We start from the raw sequence: 18,301 nt of genomic DNA, 5'->3' as shown, positions 1-18,301 counted from the left end.
AGACTCTGAAAAAGAACTGGCTGCCCATGGGCCTTGTCCACGATCGCATGTTAGTTGGCCCATTTAGGGAGATCTGGACTTGCAGCCTCTTTTGAAAAAACTAGCCTACATGTTTGCGGGTGGCAGAACCGCAGGACCCCAACCAGGAGCAGGGTGGCAGCCACCCCTTCAGATGGCAAAGCAAGCTCCCTGCACTATGCCACCTGCCTGGCCTCTAAAGGCATCTGAATTTACAACTTCTGGGATGTAGTTTAAGATTTTAAAAAGAAACAACAACAACAAAAGCAATCCTATCCATGGCAGAAGAACCCTACTTAAGTCAGAAAGAATTAAAACATTTATTGGGCATAAATATATTACATATACACTACAGATACAGTTAGGTATTACATATAGCATAGTATTTGCAAAATCTATACATTAAAATTGATATGGCAGTTTTAATACAATGTATATGAAATAGTCTAAAATTTACAATACAGGAAAACATGATTATTTTTTTTTTTCTCCTAAAGTTGAAAAGCTTGGAATGTATGTCCAACAGTGAGGTAAAACATTTTGTCTTTCAATTTAAAGAATTGTGCAAGGATAACATTCAAACACATTCAATTAGGGCACTTTTCAAATTTAACAGGAATACTGAATTACTGTAGCCGACAAAACATGGTTAGAAAATGCCAACATTTCAAGTTGATAAGAACAAGGCAGATAATATGCAAAAAATCTTTTAAAAAAGTTTTCTTTTTAAACAATTTCTTTGAGGACAAAAGGGAATTTTGCTTCACATGACTGGAATTTCTTGTGCCAGAGAGGAGTTTGACATATAGAGAGCATCAGAAAGCCACTCACTCATTCCTACATATTGCAAAAGGGCAAAAAGAGAAGGTTAACATAACACTTTATTTTATTGTTCATGTGTAATGGCAATATATAGTTATATATCAATATCACATATACATAATATTTGTAATATAAAATAGTGCCAGATAGTGTGATAACTTTTTGACTGGGGAATTATAATGAACAGTCAATAGTGGAGAGCAATAAAATAAAGTGCTGTTAGCTAGTGTTCACACACTCAGCTTTCTGGTGGTTAGACAGTATGAAAATCTCAAAGATCAAATATTCATAGCAATTTTGGCTTAAAGTACTATTTCATTAAGAAAAAATGCCAACCAATTGAGAGAATTTCTTTATAGCAGCCGTTCTGAAGTGTTTCCAAAAAGGGATTTTATTTTTCTCTTGCAGACAAGGTTCTTGTAACTCAGCTGACTCTTCATTGTTTAAAAAAAAGAAAAAAAGCCTTCTCCCCAAAGGCATGAGATTGTTTCAGAAAATGCAGATGCAGTTGTTATAGTGGATTGTAATGCACATTTAATAGTGGAGTGAGTTTTGGAAGGCCAGAAACTTTGGCAGAAATATATTTACCTTGATGCCATCAGTTTGCAAGGCGAATTAAACTAGTTATTCTAGTCAATAACAAAATACAGAACTTTCTAGTACTTACTACATCACAATGTAGGCACACAGAATAATTCATTGATCTTAGCACTTTCTTTAAAGAGATGATTATGTTTTTCTTGGGTACATGTAAACGTTTCAATCACTGATAATGGGTTTTTTTTTTTTTTTTTTGGCATTTAATGCACTAGATGCTCTTTATCTTTAAAAACACAAGAAAATGTCAGAAGAATGGTAATACTACAGATGTTGCCAAGGAACAAGACTGACCTAAAATTACAAAAGTATAAAACACAAAAAAATAACATGCTACAAGGGAAAATTAGTACATAAGTACATTTAAAAAATTTTACAATAAATAAAGATTGCACTGTAATTGGCATTTAAAGTACTGTATGCAGAATATAGTATAAATAAACCAAAAACAAAATAATGTTGGTTTCCCCATGACTTTGGTATGGGAACATTATAAGCTAGTACAGGATACTGCATTTTAAGACAACACAGACCAAGCACAAAATAGCTATGATCAAGAAAAACCAAGTAGCAAAAATATACAGAAACAGAAGCAGGGGGATACACTGTGTCTGTTGCACCCTTTTGGAATATATTTGCACCTCCAACTCTTAAATGTCCCTGAGGTATGCAAACATTATGGACTTCATATACATAATCCAATGACTTTGGGTTAAAATTGACAATCTCAGGAATCAAAAGAAACATGCAAGAGTAACACTTTGCACTCCGATAGCACCTGTTGATCAAGGATCTCAAAGCACTTACAAACATTAGAATCCCCATTTTATTTTTTATTTTTAATGCATGGGAACACTGAGGCACAGAGAGGTAAAGTGACGTGTTCAGGTCACGCAGCAACTTAGTGACAGATCCAGGGAGAGAATCTAGGCTCCTTGACCCCCAAACACCCTGTGCTTCTTACCAGCAAATACCATTCCCTCTCCACACATAGCCAAGTCAACCCCCAAAAATAGGAACTACAAATTTATTGGGTTTTAATTTTCATTTGCTATTAGATTAGTATTATGTGCACTGAATTAAGGAACTGAAATTCAATCACTTCATTGATACCTCAAAGAACAGCCTAACGGCAAATCTTTCAAAAATAACGAGCTGACATATAAGGAGACTGATCACAATTAGTGTAAATCATGGACAATGGGCAGAGGCACTAAACTGTCACCAGTTCTCGTCATAGAATTCTGGTCAAACATAACAGAATATAATAACTCTAGTGATTAGATTAGAAGTAGTTATATACAAAGACAAACAAGTTAAAGCAGCTTTTAAAATAGCTGAACAAGGAAACAACTAACTATTGCACAATGCCCTCGAAAAGTTACTGCTATGAATTGATGTGGTAAAATCTACAATGCTCCATAATTTATAGGTGCATTTTGGTTACTTGATTTCTTAGACAGGCAGCTCATAGTGTTAAAATCATAGGAAATACAGATTATTAAAACATTTTAGATTAAAGTACACATTTTGATTTCAATGAGCTAAACAGTTAAATAACTGAGTGACAACTTGGTTGTTTAGGGCAGCCTTATCTGAGTGAACATATTGTCCATCATGTGGTGGTTTCTGTGTGGTAATACTCTGACAATGCCGAAATCCTAGCCCTGTGATTCATGTTCACAGATACAGATGATCAAGACATAAGAAGTGAACAGTGAATATAAATTACTAAACTGTAACATGGAAAAAAAAAAAATCAAAGGCTTGCAAAAGACATCAGTGAAGACAGAATGAAGGCAAATCTGAAAAATTTAAAAGAAAACATAAGCTAGCTTTTGGTATCTGGTTTGCTTCTTTTTTTTAAAAAATCCAGTTTAACCTCTTCCTAGTTTTGCATTTCAAAAAGGTGCACCAAAACACTGATATTTTTTTCCTAGCTAAATCTGTAAAATAAGTATATAAATCAAAGAACAAAAGGGCTTAAAAAAGGGAGTATCTGAATAAATGTGTATATTAAAATGTGTAGCATTAATTAAATTCATACCTCTAGTTTTGTTGTGTTTGTTTACTTCATTAAGAAGTACTGTAATATAAAGGCAAATAAAATGGATAAAGTTGCAAAGCCAACCACAATGAGGGCTGCAAACTGTTCATCAGTAGGCATCATGCTCTTCATTTTGGGATCATCTAAGCTCCCCATGTCCCCTGTAAGCATGACCTCACTCCGCTGTAGTACAAAAGCTGCAGAGGGGCTGAAAGCTCCGCTTAGCTCCTGAGAGGTGTCTAAACAGCGACGACACGCACACACGCGGAACCGATAGTCTGTGTTGGTCTGGAGGCCTGAGATTTGGAATGTGGCTTCTTCTCCCTTGTACACCTTCAAGAAAAAGAAAAGTCCTGGTCAATTATAACAACATTGTGGTCTCTGAAGTAATAATCAAATAACATTGGGTCCTTGTAGAACTGGTTTGGTTTAAATGAACTCCATAACAACAAAGAGTACATGGAATGGCATTTGTCCAAGTCTGTATTTCATCCATAAAGTATTCTGACCTACTCTGAATAAAACATAAATTCAGTGGCTCTGATATTGACAGGAGGTAAGGCACACATCGGTACTGCAGCTGATACAAGTAATGGTGATGCATCTAGTTGAATTTTAATAATTTAGGCTATAAATCAGCAGATGACTTAATTCTTTGAATCAGTCCTAATGAGATGGATGAAACTGGAGCCCATTATACAGAGAGAAGTAAGCCAGAAAGATAAAGAACATTACAGCATACTAACACATATATATGGAATTTAGAAAGATGGTAACGATAACCCTATATGCAAAACAGAAAAAGAGACACAGAAATACAGAACAGACTTTTGAACTCTGTGGGAGAAGCTGAGGGTGGGATATTTCAAAAGAACAGCATGTATACTACCTACGGTGAAACAGATCACCAGCCCAGGTGGGATGCATGAGACAAGTGCTCGGGCCTGGTGCACTGGGAAGACCCAGAGGAATCGGGTGGAGAGGGAGGTGGGAGGGGGGATCGGGATGGGGAATACATGTAAATCTATGGCTGATTCATATCAATGTATGACAAAACCCACTGAAATGTTGTGAAGTAATTAGCCTCCAACTAATAAAAAAAAAAATAAATAAATAAAGGGCTCTCTGATCTTGGTGCACCGTACTAATTTTTTTAAATGTAAACAATTAAAAACAAATTACGGAAATAAAGGGCAAAGTCTCAGTTGACATTCGCTAGTGGCTACACCATGAAACCCTACTCCATTAGACAGCTCACCCCAGCCCTAAGAGGTAAACACTATTTTGACTTTTCATCCTGTAATTTGTTTTGCCTGCTCTAGAGGTTCATACAAATACAGTCACTGTGCACTTTCCTGTGCCTAGGAGATTCAGCTGTTCCTTTTACTGAAGAATAAGTATTTTATCACATGCCTGTACACTGATGTGTCCATTTGCTTCTTGACAAATATTTGCATTATTTCCAGTTTGGAGTTTTTATACAGTAAGAGTACTATGAACATTTTTGTTCCAATCTTGGACTTAAGTTTCTCTTTTTCTTAGGCGAATACCTAGAAGTGCTGTGTTGCATGGGAAAGTTTTTTTTTTTTTTTTTCATTTATTTTTATTAGTTGGAGGCTAATTACTTTACAATATTGTAGTGATTTTTGTCATACATTGACATGAATCAGCCATGGATTTACATGTATTCCCCATTCAGATCCCCCCTCCCACCTCCCTCTCTACCCGATCCCTCTGGGTCTTCCCAGGGCACCAGGCCCGAGCACTTGTCTCATGCATCCCACCTGGGCTGGTGATCTGTTTCACTATAGATAATATACATGTTTCGATGCTGTTCTCTCGAAACTTCCCACCCTCGCCTTCTCCCACAGAGTCCAAAAGTCTGTTCTGTACATCTGTGTCTCTTTTTCTGTTTTGCATATAGGGTTATCATTATCATCTTTCTAAATTCCATATATATGCGTTAGTATGCTGTAATGTTCTTTATCTTTCTGGCTTACTTCACTCTATATAATGGGCTCCAGTTTCATCCATCTCGTTAGAACTGATTCAAATGAATTCTTTTTAATGGCTGAGTAATATTCCATGGTGAATATGTACCACAGCTTCCTTATCCATTCGTCTGCTGATGGGCATCTAGGTTGCTTCCATGTCCTGGCTATTATAAACAGTGCTGCGATGAACATTGGGGTGCACGTGTCTCTTTCAGATCTGGTTTCCTCAGTGTGTATGCCCAGAAGTGGGATTGCTGGGTCGTATGGCAGTTCTATTTCCAGTTTTTTAAGAAATCTCCACACTGTTCTCCATAGCGGCTGTACTAGTTTGCATTCCCACCAACAGTGTAAGAGGGTTCCCTTTTCTCCACACCCTCTCCAGCATTTATTGCTTGCAGACTTTTGGATAGCAGCCATCCTGACTGGCGTGTAATGGTACCTCATTGTGGTTTTGATTTGCATTTCTCTGATAATGAGTGATGTTGAGCATCTTTTCATGTGTTTGTTAGCCATCTGTATGTCTTCTTTGGAGAAATGTCTGTTTAGTTCTTTGGCCCATTTTTTGATTGGGTCATTTATTTTTCTGGAATTGAGCTTCAGGAGTTGCTTGTATATTTAACAAGTGGTGCTGGGAAAACTGGTCAACCACTTGTAAAAGAATGAAACTAGAACACTTTCTAACACCATACACAAAAATAAACTCAAAATGGATTAAAGATCTAAATGTAAGACCAGAAACTATAAAACTCCTAGAGGAGAACATATGCAAAACACTCTTCGACATAAATCACAGCAGGATCCTCTATGACCCACTTCCCAGAATATTGGAAATAAAAGCAAAAATAAACAAATGGGACCTAATGAAACTTAAAAGCTTTTGCACAACAAAGGAAACTATAAGCAAGGTGAAAAGACAGCCCTCAGATTGGGAGAAAATAATAGCAAACGAAGCAACAAAGGATTAATCTCAAAAATATACAAGCAACTCCTGCATAGGAAAGTTTTAACAAGCACATCCCTCTGCACTCCTGCCAGCTAAGAATGAGAGTTCCAGTTGCTCCACAGCCTCACCAACATTTGTTATTGTCAGTCATTTATATTTCAGTCATTCTCATGGATGAGACTGGGACCTCAGTTGCATTTCCCTGATGCCTAAAGGTGTTTCTCACCTCTTCATGTGCTTATTTGGTCATCCATATAACTTCTTTTGTGAAGAGTGTGTTCAACTGTTTTGCCTATTTTAATTTGCAGTGGTTCTTTAATATAATCTGGATGTAAGTTTTTTGTCAGTTATGTTATGAATATTCATTCTCTCCCAGTTTTGTGGCTTACCTAATCATTTTTTAAGAAATTTTTTGATGCAGTCCTGTTTATCACAAATTAATATTTACTTTAATGGTCTGTCTTAAGTGTTTCCTGTTTGACCAACCTGTCCTTTTCCATTTTTCTTCCACTTCGTTCTTCTATCAAGATGGTATTGATACTCAAAACACTTAGAGGAAATGATAATCACCTTAAAATTACACAAAAATCCATGTCTTAGAGATAGGAAAAAACTAGCTGAAACTCAAATCAGTAAACAGATTTGGTTAATTAAATAGGAAAGTAAAATTGACTAAACACTTTCCAGCTGAGTAGCACTGAATTAGCTTCATAAAGTGCTTAAAATATGGGTGGTATATAGGTAACTGCACAGCAAAAGTTAGCAATTAATATTACTACTACTACTACTACTGTTTAGAATTTAAAAATACTTCAAATATGTTTTTAACATACAGTGATCAAAAGTGATAGGGGCATTTTTAGTGAGAGGCCACCTTAGTAAAACAATTTTGCCCATTAACATAAATTCCCTAGAAAATAAAGAGCATTTCCAACAATCTCAACTCTGTCTGAAACACTTGCCAGAGTCAGTGGGAATCTACATTCAGTTGCTAAAGACCGGCACATAAACTTCCACAAGAAGCAGGACACTGTATTAGAGAACACAAGTGCACGGGCCACTCATCCCGTGTTGTGCGAACTGAAAGAGCAAGAAGATTGTAGTTTAGAAAAGGCATCAGAACATCCAATGTTCACCTGATACTCAGCCTTTTGAAAATTTTTTCCTCCCTCATTTCCAAACTTTAGAAGTAGCCATTAAGAGTCTTATTGTACTTTTGTTTAGTGAGTAAGCCCCAGAAAATCAATTGTTTCTCATATTTCCCAGATTCACCCTTGCTTTTGCTATTCCCTTTTATAAGACTTGAAGCATGTGCCTCTAGGTGAGCTACTCTTTCTGTGTGAAGACTGTGGCATGTGTCTTAGCAGCTGCCAAGGGCTGAGCAGGGCTCGAGCAGCCAAGGACAAAAGAGCTATAAGAAAACCCCAGTGATCCTGAGAGATCACTCCTTTCTCAGAGCTCACTGTTCCAATGATAAGTTAGTTAAATGGCTACTTTAAGATGAACTTGTCATCATGGTGACTGCCCCAACCCACACACAGCCAGCTATTCAGGAGTTCAGACTACACCATGATGATACTGTCTATGGATTATTTCCCAACATCATGTGCATGGTCTCAGAAAAACAATGGTGCACCTTTTTTTTCTTTACAGAGACCTTTTCATTGTGAATGTTCTTTACTTAATTTCCCATAGTTAGATGCTCAAATCAGTATTTTTCAAAACAAGTCTTTTTTTTTTTGAAACTGTTTGGACCATTCATGAAGGGAGTGACCAGCATACTACCAGTCCCTTCACCATCTGAGCCTTGGTTTCCTATCTGCAATAGCCCAGGTAACAATCTATTCTAACTCTATGGTGGCAGTAGTTAATGTGAGGATGTTGATGGAGTTGAAGAAAAGATGCCATCTAAGCTTTAGCTGTAAGGTTTCTTGATACTTTTCTTTCATTAATCCTTTTGGAGGTCTCACCTCTTGAAATGTTTACACTTAGCAAAGAGTGAAATGTGGTAGCTACTGGAGCTCTTCTGTGGAACCCCAGGGAACTGGCATCAGGATTCCAGGTCTAAGTCCTTGCTCTGGCACTTTCTAGGTTTGTGACCTCAGGCAAATAACAGCTTTGAGCCTTACTTTTCTCATCTTTAACATGGGACAGTAACAGTACCTAACTTAATCCCAACAGGGGATTATTAAATAAGAAACTGTGCAAAATGCTTTGTGAAAGGAGTATGCTGGAGGTAAGTCCTCTTTATCAAATTTAATCCTTCTGATTACTCTGGCAACTGAGCATTACTCCCATTTTAGAGATGAGAAAGCTAAGGATCAGAGAGCTGTTGATTTCTTGAGGTCTCAGGTGAGTAAGGGTGGTTAGCGGTAGCCCCCAGGGGAGATTTCTCACATCTCACTGACCCCCGCTCATCACAGGAGCCGCTCTAGCTCCACTGGTTCGATGTCCTTGGGTTGAACCCACCCTCCAAGTTAGTCCTCATCTAGTGACTGTGGAGTGATGCCAAGTGTACTTCCCTTGACCTTCTGACTTTGTCTCCCCAGGGAGTCTGATAACTTCTCTGCTGCTTCCGTGAAACCCTTCCAGATCACCCCACCCTGGGTCCCACTGCCTTTCCTTTATGATGTATGGAAAGCAGGTCCCCAAACCAGACTCTGCCAGGGAAAGACTTGGGCAGCACTTCTGCGATGTGTCCTCTTAATTTATGCCACACTGATGACCTCATGGCTGAAAACCACCTAGTAACCTATTTCCCCACAGATGTGGGAGAGATTTTTGGAAAGCTGATATAAAGTTTCATTTATATCTAGTGTTAAATTATTTCTATGGTTTCCAGAATTTGCATGGCTAGCTCCTTCTATGAAAGTGGGCTCAGTATATTTAATTTCCCAGAAACCCAATTCATGGAATCTTGAATAGAGACTTTATATAAATAATTTTTTTGATTTATACTTCTCTCCCTAAAGATCCCTGAAAATGTATTTTGAAAGTAAAGGAATGCTACTTTTCTCATACCCTTAGGCAAAAAGCTTAGTGAAGGAAAAATGAATATCTAATAGAAGGGAACTTCCTTAATGACAAGTCCAATCAAAAGTAGAGCTTTAATTTGTAAATGTTTTTCTTTTAGCTCTTATTTTAATTGGAAGACCTCACCCCTTTCAAAAGCATTGTCAACACAATGTTTTTATTATCTTTAAATATATATATATATATATATGTGATAAATATATTGAGTGTGGGACTGGGTTCTATTTCCATAGCAAATAGCACATAGCTATAACAGAGAAGATGCTCATCGAATGTTCTCTAATTAGAACCCTTAAATATTTAAGAGTAGATATGCTTATACCACACAGTTTGAAAAGAGGAGAATTACCAGAAACAAGTACATCTGAACATTTAGAACCCCCACACAAACCACAGGGTGTAGTATAGGTACAGCCATGATTATACAACAGAGTCATTAACAATGATTGAGTTGTTTTCAGTGCATTGATAGTAGTTGACAACACTTATGATTAAACCTTTTGGCTTCCTTCCTAGCTAAGGAAAAAATGAAAACAATGCCAATACTCCATTTCCTGAGGATTCTGGTCCCACAGGTTTGAGATAACTGATTTGTTTTTGTGTAAAGAATCACAGCCATAGGATCACACCATCAGTAAGATCATCAGGCCTGCAGCACAGTTCAGGGGACTTTTCACGGGACTGTGCCCCTCTCTGCAGCAGGCTGCGCCTCTTCTTTTGTTTTCATTCATTTTGACAGGGGCACCATTATGGGTTCTTCCTCCTGCCTCAACCCAATTTAAAAGGCATAGCTCCATCTAAGATTATCTTTATTGAAGTAACCAATTCTAATATCACAGTAAGTATACATGCAATATTATTTTTACAAAGACTATTTCTGTCCTTGATTTGGTGTGCAATATATTTTAAAGTAATTTTGACATGTTTATTCCAAGTGAGAGGGTTTAAAGTAATACCCAGATAATCAAAATGAAGAATCTGTGACCCTCAATTCAGAGTAACATGCTGTGTAGTTGAAATCCTTGAAATCTTCTACTAATTCTCCCAAGAAAAAGGGATGTAACTGCCCAGCATCACCATCTGACAGCACCCTCTCAAGACTGAGCAGAGCTGATGTTCACAGTAACCCTGAAATGTAGAATCAGTATCTCCACTTTGACAAGACAGCAAGGCCCAGAGAGGTGAATAAGTCCTCCAATACCACATGGCTCCAGAAGGCAGACTTGACCTCTCTTGGCCCCTTGCTGAAGTGGGCATTTACTAACCTGTAGGATTCCCCTGTGGAGAGTGCAATGCTGGGCAGGAACTGCTGCTCCTGAGCCAAAGAGGATGGGAAGGGCACTATTGTCAAACTGCATCTTGGGGGCATGCTGTTTCCACCCCAGTGGGACTGGGAAGCTCTGAGAGCACAGATTATGCCATTCTGTTATATGCCAGGCAGCGCTCACTGTACAGGGCACCTAACAGTTTCTCAATGAATCAGGGGTCCTATATCAGAATTCCAGGAAACTGAACATACATTTGTTTTATATGCAATTTAAAATGGATGTATGCATGAATATTTTTCTGGTAGAAGGGGTCATATCCCTCATCAGATACTTAAAGCGACCTATAAACCTACAAAATGTTGAGAGTCAGTAAGACAAATAATAGCTTTTAAATATTCCCATATTGATCTATTCTTACTTTGCTTTGGATGTGAACCTTTATGAAAATAGACAATCATAGCCTGTTTCATTTCTATTAGGGAATTAAATTGCAAACCATTAAAAAATATGCAGGCTCCAAGTCTTTAAAATCATTCCATCAAGGTCAAGAGAAGATCTTTCTTCACAGTACCTTGTGTGATACCACAAAGAATCAATACATGTCCCAATACTATATTTTAAAAATGATACAAAATAAATTCAGAGATGCCATCAAGTTAAAGGTGGAGCACTATGAATTTTCAGATGCTTCAAACGTTTTCTTAATGCAATAAATCTGAGCAGCAACAGTATTAATAATATGTCACAAATTTTGGCTCCCAGTAGGCAATACTTTCTTATAGTTTGTTACCCTTTTCTTACCTTCAGTGTTTATATTTACAAACTTTATATAAAAATCATTACTATCTGAATATGAATGTGTATAATTTCACTTTCTTGATTTTAAAACTGCTTACGTTCTATCTTGTGAGGTGAAAAAAGTCCCCTGGATATACACACAATTTTCATTCTTTTCTTGAATGCTTTATAATTAATGTCTGAAAAGAACTTTCAAGCTTCTTGAGAAAAAGCTTATGCTTGAAAAGACATTTTAAATGGCAGAGAAGCCAAATCAATATATGCATGCATACTAATGCAGAGTAAAACTTTAGGTGAGGACTTAATACTTGAAGTTAATAGACTGTTTCATAATTAGAACCAGCTGCTCACCCTACATCATGATAGCTAAACAAAAGAAAGCTAATTACAGAGTTTAACTCAATGTTTCCGGCAAAATATCAGCAAAAGCCTTGGCCCTTGCCATATGCTGCCTGTAAAACATGAGCTTGGGGAACAGAAGCCACTGTCCTATGATGGGTGATTTTTTTCACCTAAGTTACAAATATCACTTCTAAATGCCCCCTATGGTCAAGTTTAATTCTCATCCGCACTGCAAGTATAAATCACCCTGTTCCTTTGAAACAGGCCTCTTTCATGCATGCAAAAAACATTTACAGAGTGCCTAGCTATGTTCCAGTCCTGGGAAGATAAAAATGAATAACACAAGCCCACACATTACTGGACCCTGTGTGATTAGTGCTGTGATTGAAGTATACACAGTGCTGCTCATAAGCCCACAGCTCTGCCGCGGTGTACGCTCTGCAATGATGACCTCTCATTTTCTTTTCCTTTGCCTCTATGAATTCAAAGCCTGTTATCTCTGGACTATAATTAACGATTATTTTGCACACATAATATAAACAGGCTTCACTCCCTATCTTGTGTCCAGAACAAGTGAATGTAGGGCTCAAAACATCATGCTTAAGTTAATGCTTACTGAATAGGGAGAAGCGAAAAACTCAGTACAAATTGTCCCTGACTCAACTGCAACTTGCCTTAATCATTTCTTGGTAAATGCAGGAAACACATGGTTACAAGACGATTGCTAATTCCTATCTACTGAGCCCACCCTGGTTTAACTGTGTTTTCACCAAGAAACTCTAATTTATAGCTGTTTGTTTATAACAAGAAATATATTTTGAAGCATATATGGAATTGTATATTAGTATTTGTATGTTCATGGGTTAAAATATTTTAGCATTAAACAGCAAGATTCAAAGCAGCACATCTACCAATAAAATCTAAGTTGAATTAACCTATACTCTGGCAATGCCTGATGTATAGATATTGAGTAAACGCTGTTTTTCATTGAGAAAGCATTAATCAGTGTGCTTTGAGAAGCAGAACATTTACCCAAGAACAAGCAGAAATGCATGGTACCTGGAGGAAAGGTTTATAAAATACAGTGATGAATGTACTGTTAGGAAGTGAATATTGTTGTGTTAAATGATATGTTGTAAAATTTTGTAACATTTCGTCCTTTAACCCATTTTTACAATGCTATGGGACAGGACGGTTCTATTGGTGTTAGAGATGACTAAATCTAGTGGGAGGAAAAATCCTCTATTCTCCATGTGAGCTGAAACTCTGAAACCAATCATATCTTTGAGGTAAGTTGAAAGAGTAACACATGTAAAATTATTTACTGTGAAGAACTAGAACAAATAATTTCACAATTTGTATGGAAACACAAAAAACCTCGAATAGCCAAAGCAATTTGAGAACGAAGAATGGAACTGGAGGAATCAACCTGCCTGACTTCAGACTATTACTACAAAGCTACAGTCATCAAGACAGTGTGGTACTGGCACAAAGACAGAAATATAGATCAATGGAACAGAATAGAAAGCCCAGAGATAAATCCACACACCTATGGACACCTTATCTTTGACAAAGGAGGCAAGGATATACAATGGAAAAAAGACAATCTCTTTAACAAGTGGTGCTGGGAAAACTGGTCAACCACCTGTAAAAGAATGAAACTGGAACACTTTCTAACACCATACAAAAAAAACAAACTCAAAATGGATTAAAGGTTTAAATGTAAGACGAGAAAATATAAAATTCCTAGAGGAAAACATAGGCAGAACACTCTCTGACATAAATCACAGCAAGATCCTCTATGACCCACCTCCCAGAGTAATGGAAATAAAAGCAAAAATAAACAGATGGGACCTAATGAAACTTAAAAGCTTTTGCACAATGAAGGAAACTATAAGGTGAAAAGACAGCCTTCAGAATGGGAGAAAATATTAGCAAACAAAACAACTGACAATTAATCTCAAAAATATACAAGCAGCTCATGCAGCTCAATACCAGAAAAATAAACAGCCCAATCAAAAAATGGGCCAAAGAACTAAAGAGACATTTCTCCAAAGAAGACATACAGATGGCTAACAAACACATGAAAAGATGCTCAACATCACTCATTATCAGAGAAATGCAAATCAAAACCACAATGAGGTACCATCTCATGCCGGTCAGAATGGCTGCTATCCAAAAGTCTACAAGCAATAAATGCTGGAGAGGGTGTGGAGAAAAGGGAACCCTCTTACACTGTTGGTGGGAATGCAAACTAGTACAGCCACTATGGAGAACAGTGTGGAAATTCCTTAAAAAACTGGAAATAGAACTGCCATACGACCCAGCAATCCCACTGCTGGGCATACACACTGAGGAAACCAGAACTGAAAGAGACACGTGCACCCCAATGTTCATTGCAGCACTGTTTACAATAGTTATGACATGGACGCAATCTGTCCATCAGCAGATGAATGAAGAAGAAAGTTGTGGTACGTATACACAATGGAATATTACTCAGCTATTAAAAAGAACGCATTTGAGTCAGTTCTAATGAAACTGGAGCCTATTATACAAAGTGAAGTAAGTCAGAAAGAAAAACACCAATACAGTATATTAACGCACATATATAGAATTTAGAAAGATGGTAATGACAACCCTATATGCAAGACAGTAAGAGAGACCCAGATATAAAGAACAGACTTTTGGACTCTGGGAGAAGGCGAGGGTGGGATGATTTGAGAATAGCACTGAAACATGTATATTACCATATGTGAAACAGATCACCAGTCCAAGTTTTACGCCTGAAACAGGGCACTTAAAGTCGGTGTACTGGGACAACCCAGAGGAATGAAATAGGGAGGGAAGGGGGTGGGGGGTTTGGGACCGGGGGACACATGTATATCCGTGGCTGATTCACATCGATGTATGGCAAAAAACCACCACAATATTGTAAAGTAATTAGTCTCCAATTATAATAAATAAATTAAAAACGTATTTACTGTGAAATGAAATATACTGTATAAAATGAGATTCTAAGGTGAAAGGAAACAAGAGTGTGTTTGCTCTTATTTAAGAGGAATGATGGAAACTGGTGAAACCATCCACTGATGTTAAACAACACTGGTGGCTGTCATATTTAAAACAAGTTTTTGCAAAATGTGTTTAAAGCAATTCACTTTTTAATCTGACACTTCATAGTAACAAAGGATTATGAAATTTACTAAAATTTTCTTTCTTTCTACACACTATTATTATATGAGGGATGTTAACCAGTGAACTAACACAAGCTCTGAATTGTTTTTTCTACTTGTTTTGTGTATCTGGAGCCTTTATTCTTTATCTGAATAAAGAAGTTTTTGCAAATTATGATAAAGATTCAGAAGGCAGGTGGCATTTATCTTCAATTTCTTGAGTTTGATGTAAATGCACACCTCTATTACAAGTGCTGGTAAGGAGCGGGTCTCAGCTGTCCTAACAGAGCAACAGCGTTATATTCTGCTTTCACATAGTTATTAAGTTTCTGGGAATGTTATGGAAACCTATAGAGTAGCTGAATCTTTCATAGCTAGTGACAATACAATGAGTGGCTCTGGAAGAATCAGGATCAAAAAGGGTGTAATGAATGATAAACCCAAATCTTTATCATGTGATATGTATAGTCTTGCTACTCAAAACATGGTCCATGCACTAGCAACATTGGTGTTACCTGGGGACTTGAACCATGACCCCAGACTGACTGAATCAAAATCCACATGAACAGATTCTCATATGATCCTATGCACACTAAAGGATGACAAACAGTGACCCAAAGCTTCTGAATCATAGCCTTGAGGGCTGATAAGTCCTCTTCTTCCTTCCTCATCCTTCAATTATAACTTCCGTAAAAAAAGCAGATAGAACAGGGGCTTCAGTAATTAGGTTGACACTTTTTCCCTCTAGAGTAAAATCACTGACACAGTTTTCAATACATACACAGTTTGATACTTGTGAATACCACAAGCAATATCAAATAGAAATATAGAACTTAAAACCCATGAGATCATGCTTGAGAAACTGAAAATATAAGAACATAAGCTAGAGCTATTATATCCTAAAGAGTCAGCTAATGGGTACTTGTGAATCAGTTTCTACGATTGATTTTAAGAAAAATGTAGTTCACTTGCCACTGAACCCTCACAGCAACAGGCAGAGGCCAGGAGCCAACCAGACTGACAGGCCACACACGTGCTACACATGCTGGTTCTCACCTGTTTGTACTCAGATTCTCTTCCAACCAACACCTGCAGAACGTAGTTGACAGGGTCGCCTTTCATGGGTGGTACCGTCTCCCATAAAATTTCACACGCATTTCCTTCTAACTGTGTTACTCGAGGTGCTGAAATACAAATCCACACATTCATGGTCAAAAATTCAAAGTATCATATAAATGGTCAGTATTTCAGTAATATTACCGAGAATCTGAGAGAGGGAGAGTGTGCTTGTGCCTGCCCTGGGAGGGGAGTTTATTTGTCCAGCCCCCGTGGAAATCTATCAGGACACCCTTTACAAAGAGAAGGCACTGAAGTCACTGGCGAAGAGTCCTTTGCTTACTATCCTATTAACAACTGCTTGACCTGGCTTGCATTCTCATTTTTTTTTCTTAAGGCTAATGAGAACCTTCTATGATTAAGTCCTGTGTTAGGTACTTTGCAAAACTAGACACTACTTTCAAGGAAATTAAGATGTAGTTAAGGGAAGCAGAGAGAAAGGTATGATACAAAGATAAGCAAGCAGACATAATGTAGGCCAGATGGGAATGAGAGGTACAAGGAAAACATTGAGGAGTTCCAGGGGAGGGAGGTCACGTTCATGTGAGGGTCTGAGAAAGGTTTGAGGAGCAGGTGGCCTTCGACATAAGCCTGTAAAAGTTATCTTATGTTCGTATATTTTAATTTTCTACCTACTGGACTCATCATTCCGGCTTAAAGTGAAATTATATTAGTTTGTAGCAAAGCACTTACAGGCTATAAAATTTTAATATTTTCTTATATTCAATATCTGATATGTTTCCATTTTGTAACTAGCATGTGTAACTCCTCTCACTGAATACCCTTATTTTAAATTTCTAATTACATGAATTCTTTAGAGGCAGTTGTTTCTACTTTCAATTCTGTACAACACTATTTCAGAAAAATAAAAGTTGCCTTTAAAAAAAAGTTTGTATGAGTTGGCTGAAATTTATGGAAAAACTAAAGAAAGAATCTCAGCCAACCACAGTCCTCCAGCTATGACAACTTCCTGAATCTAAAAGTGAGAGGAAGACCTGGTAGTGTGGCAGCGTGAGGACATGGTCCACCTGAAGAAGTACCAAGACCTACAAGGACTATTAATTTGGTGGTGTATTTTCCAAAAGATGAATCTACCTCAATAATCACCTTCAGAGGCAAAGATAGTGTTGGAAAGACCCCCGTACTTATTTAGCTAACTGGTAAAATGTGGCAAACCTCCCTGTTACAACAACAAACCTATCAGCCACAGCATGGTCAGGAGTCTCCTGTTACAGCTGAAAGGCAAAGCCACGCCAAGTGCCAGGGCGTTTCGTACCCAAGTGACCCAGAAGTCTACATCCATTTACATCAGTATCTTAGTCACAGGAAGAAGTCAAAGAGCTTCTGGACCCCTGAGGGCCAGGGGAGCAGGGGGAAGGCATGCACCATAAAGTACCCTGCAAGGGGGCTTCCCTGGTGCCTCAGTGGTAAAGAATCTGTCTGCAATGCAGGAGATGTGGGTTCTACCCCTGGGTCGGGAGGATCCCCTGGAGTAGGAAATGGCAACCCGCTCCAGTATTCTTGCCTGGGAAATCCCATCAACAGAGGAGCCTGGCGGGCTACAGTCCATGGAGTGGCAAAGAGTTGGACATGACTGATTCTAAGCAATTCTAAGTTACCCTGCAATTCTAAGGTTTCCTATGGGAAACCTTAACAGAATGTGAGTCAGACCCTGACTCAGGCCCTGGAGGCCCCACACCTTCCTGTAAATGCACTCCATGTCCTGGTGTATCCGATACAGCTCTTTGTGTGGAAGCAGTGATTCAAATGGCCTAGCTCTTGGGACCAAACACATAATTTGTGCTCATTGCCTAGCACCTCAAATAGCAGAGCCAACCCTCACTTGACCCCATGTAAAACTGGGTTCAGGTGGGCTGCTGGTCTGTCAGCCTCAGAGTCATTTTGGGCAGCAGCTGGATAAAGCAAAGCGGGGGTGTACCGGGGAGGGGAGGGTGCAGACTCAAGGGTCCTAGAGGCGCTGGACCTGGGCCCAGCACTGGTGAGAATGGATGAGCCAGCTCTGCCCTGTCGCTGTCTGCCTGGCGGGTCTGCTGTGCAGAGGCAGCAGTCTGGCTGAAAGCGGGAGACAAGGATTGAGCAGACCTGGTGGAGGGAGCGCTTGAGTGGAGCTGGCTTTTGCTCACTCCCTG

At 38.4% G+C, this 18,301-nt stretch overlaps 1 protein-coding gene across 3 annotated transcripts in view; it reads right to left on the bottom strand.

Moving 5' to 3' along the window:
• Positions 1–319: 319 nt before the first annotated feature.
• Positions 320–18,301, bottom strand: part of FNDC3B (fibronectin type III domain containing 3B) — a 354,322-nt gene continuing 336,340 nt past the window's right edge. For all 3 annotated transcript variants that reach the window (XM_061168343.1, XM_061168345.1, XM_061168344.1), the window contains exons 25-26: positions 16,092–16,219; positions 320–3,817 (exon numbers count right to left, since the gene is read on the bottom strand). In XM_061168343.1, coding sequence (XP_061024326.1) covers positions 3,506–3,817; positions 16,092–16,219 — 440 coding nt within the window. In that variant the 3' untranslated portion in view covers positions 320–3,505. The remainder of the gene's footprint in view (positions 3,818–16,091; positions 16,220–18,301) is intronic.

The sequence above is a fragment of the Dama dama genome, chromosome 19, assembly GCF_033118175.1.
Source record: "Dama dama isolate Ldn47 chromosome 19, ASM3311817v1, whole genome shotgun sequence".
NCBI classification, from domain to species: domain Eukaryota; kingdom Metazoa; phylum Chordata; class Mammalia; order Artiodactyla; family Cervidae; genus Dama; species Dama dama.
Note: the sequence above shows the minus strand (reverse complement) of the source record. Positions and strands in the feature narration are given on the sequence as shown.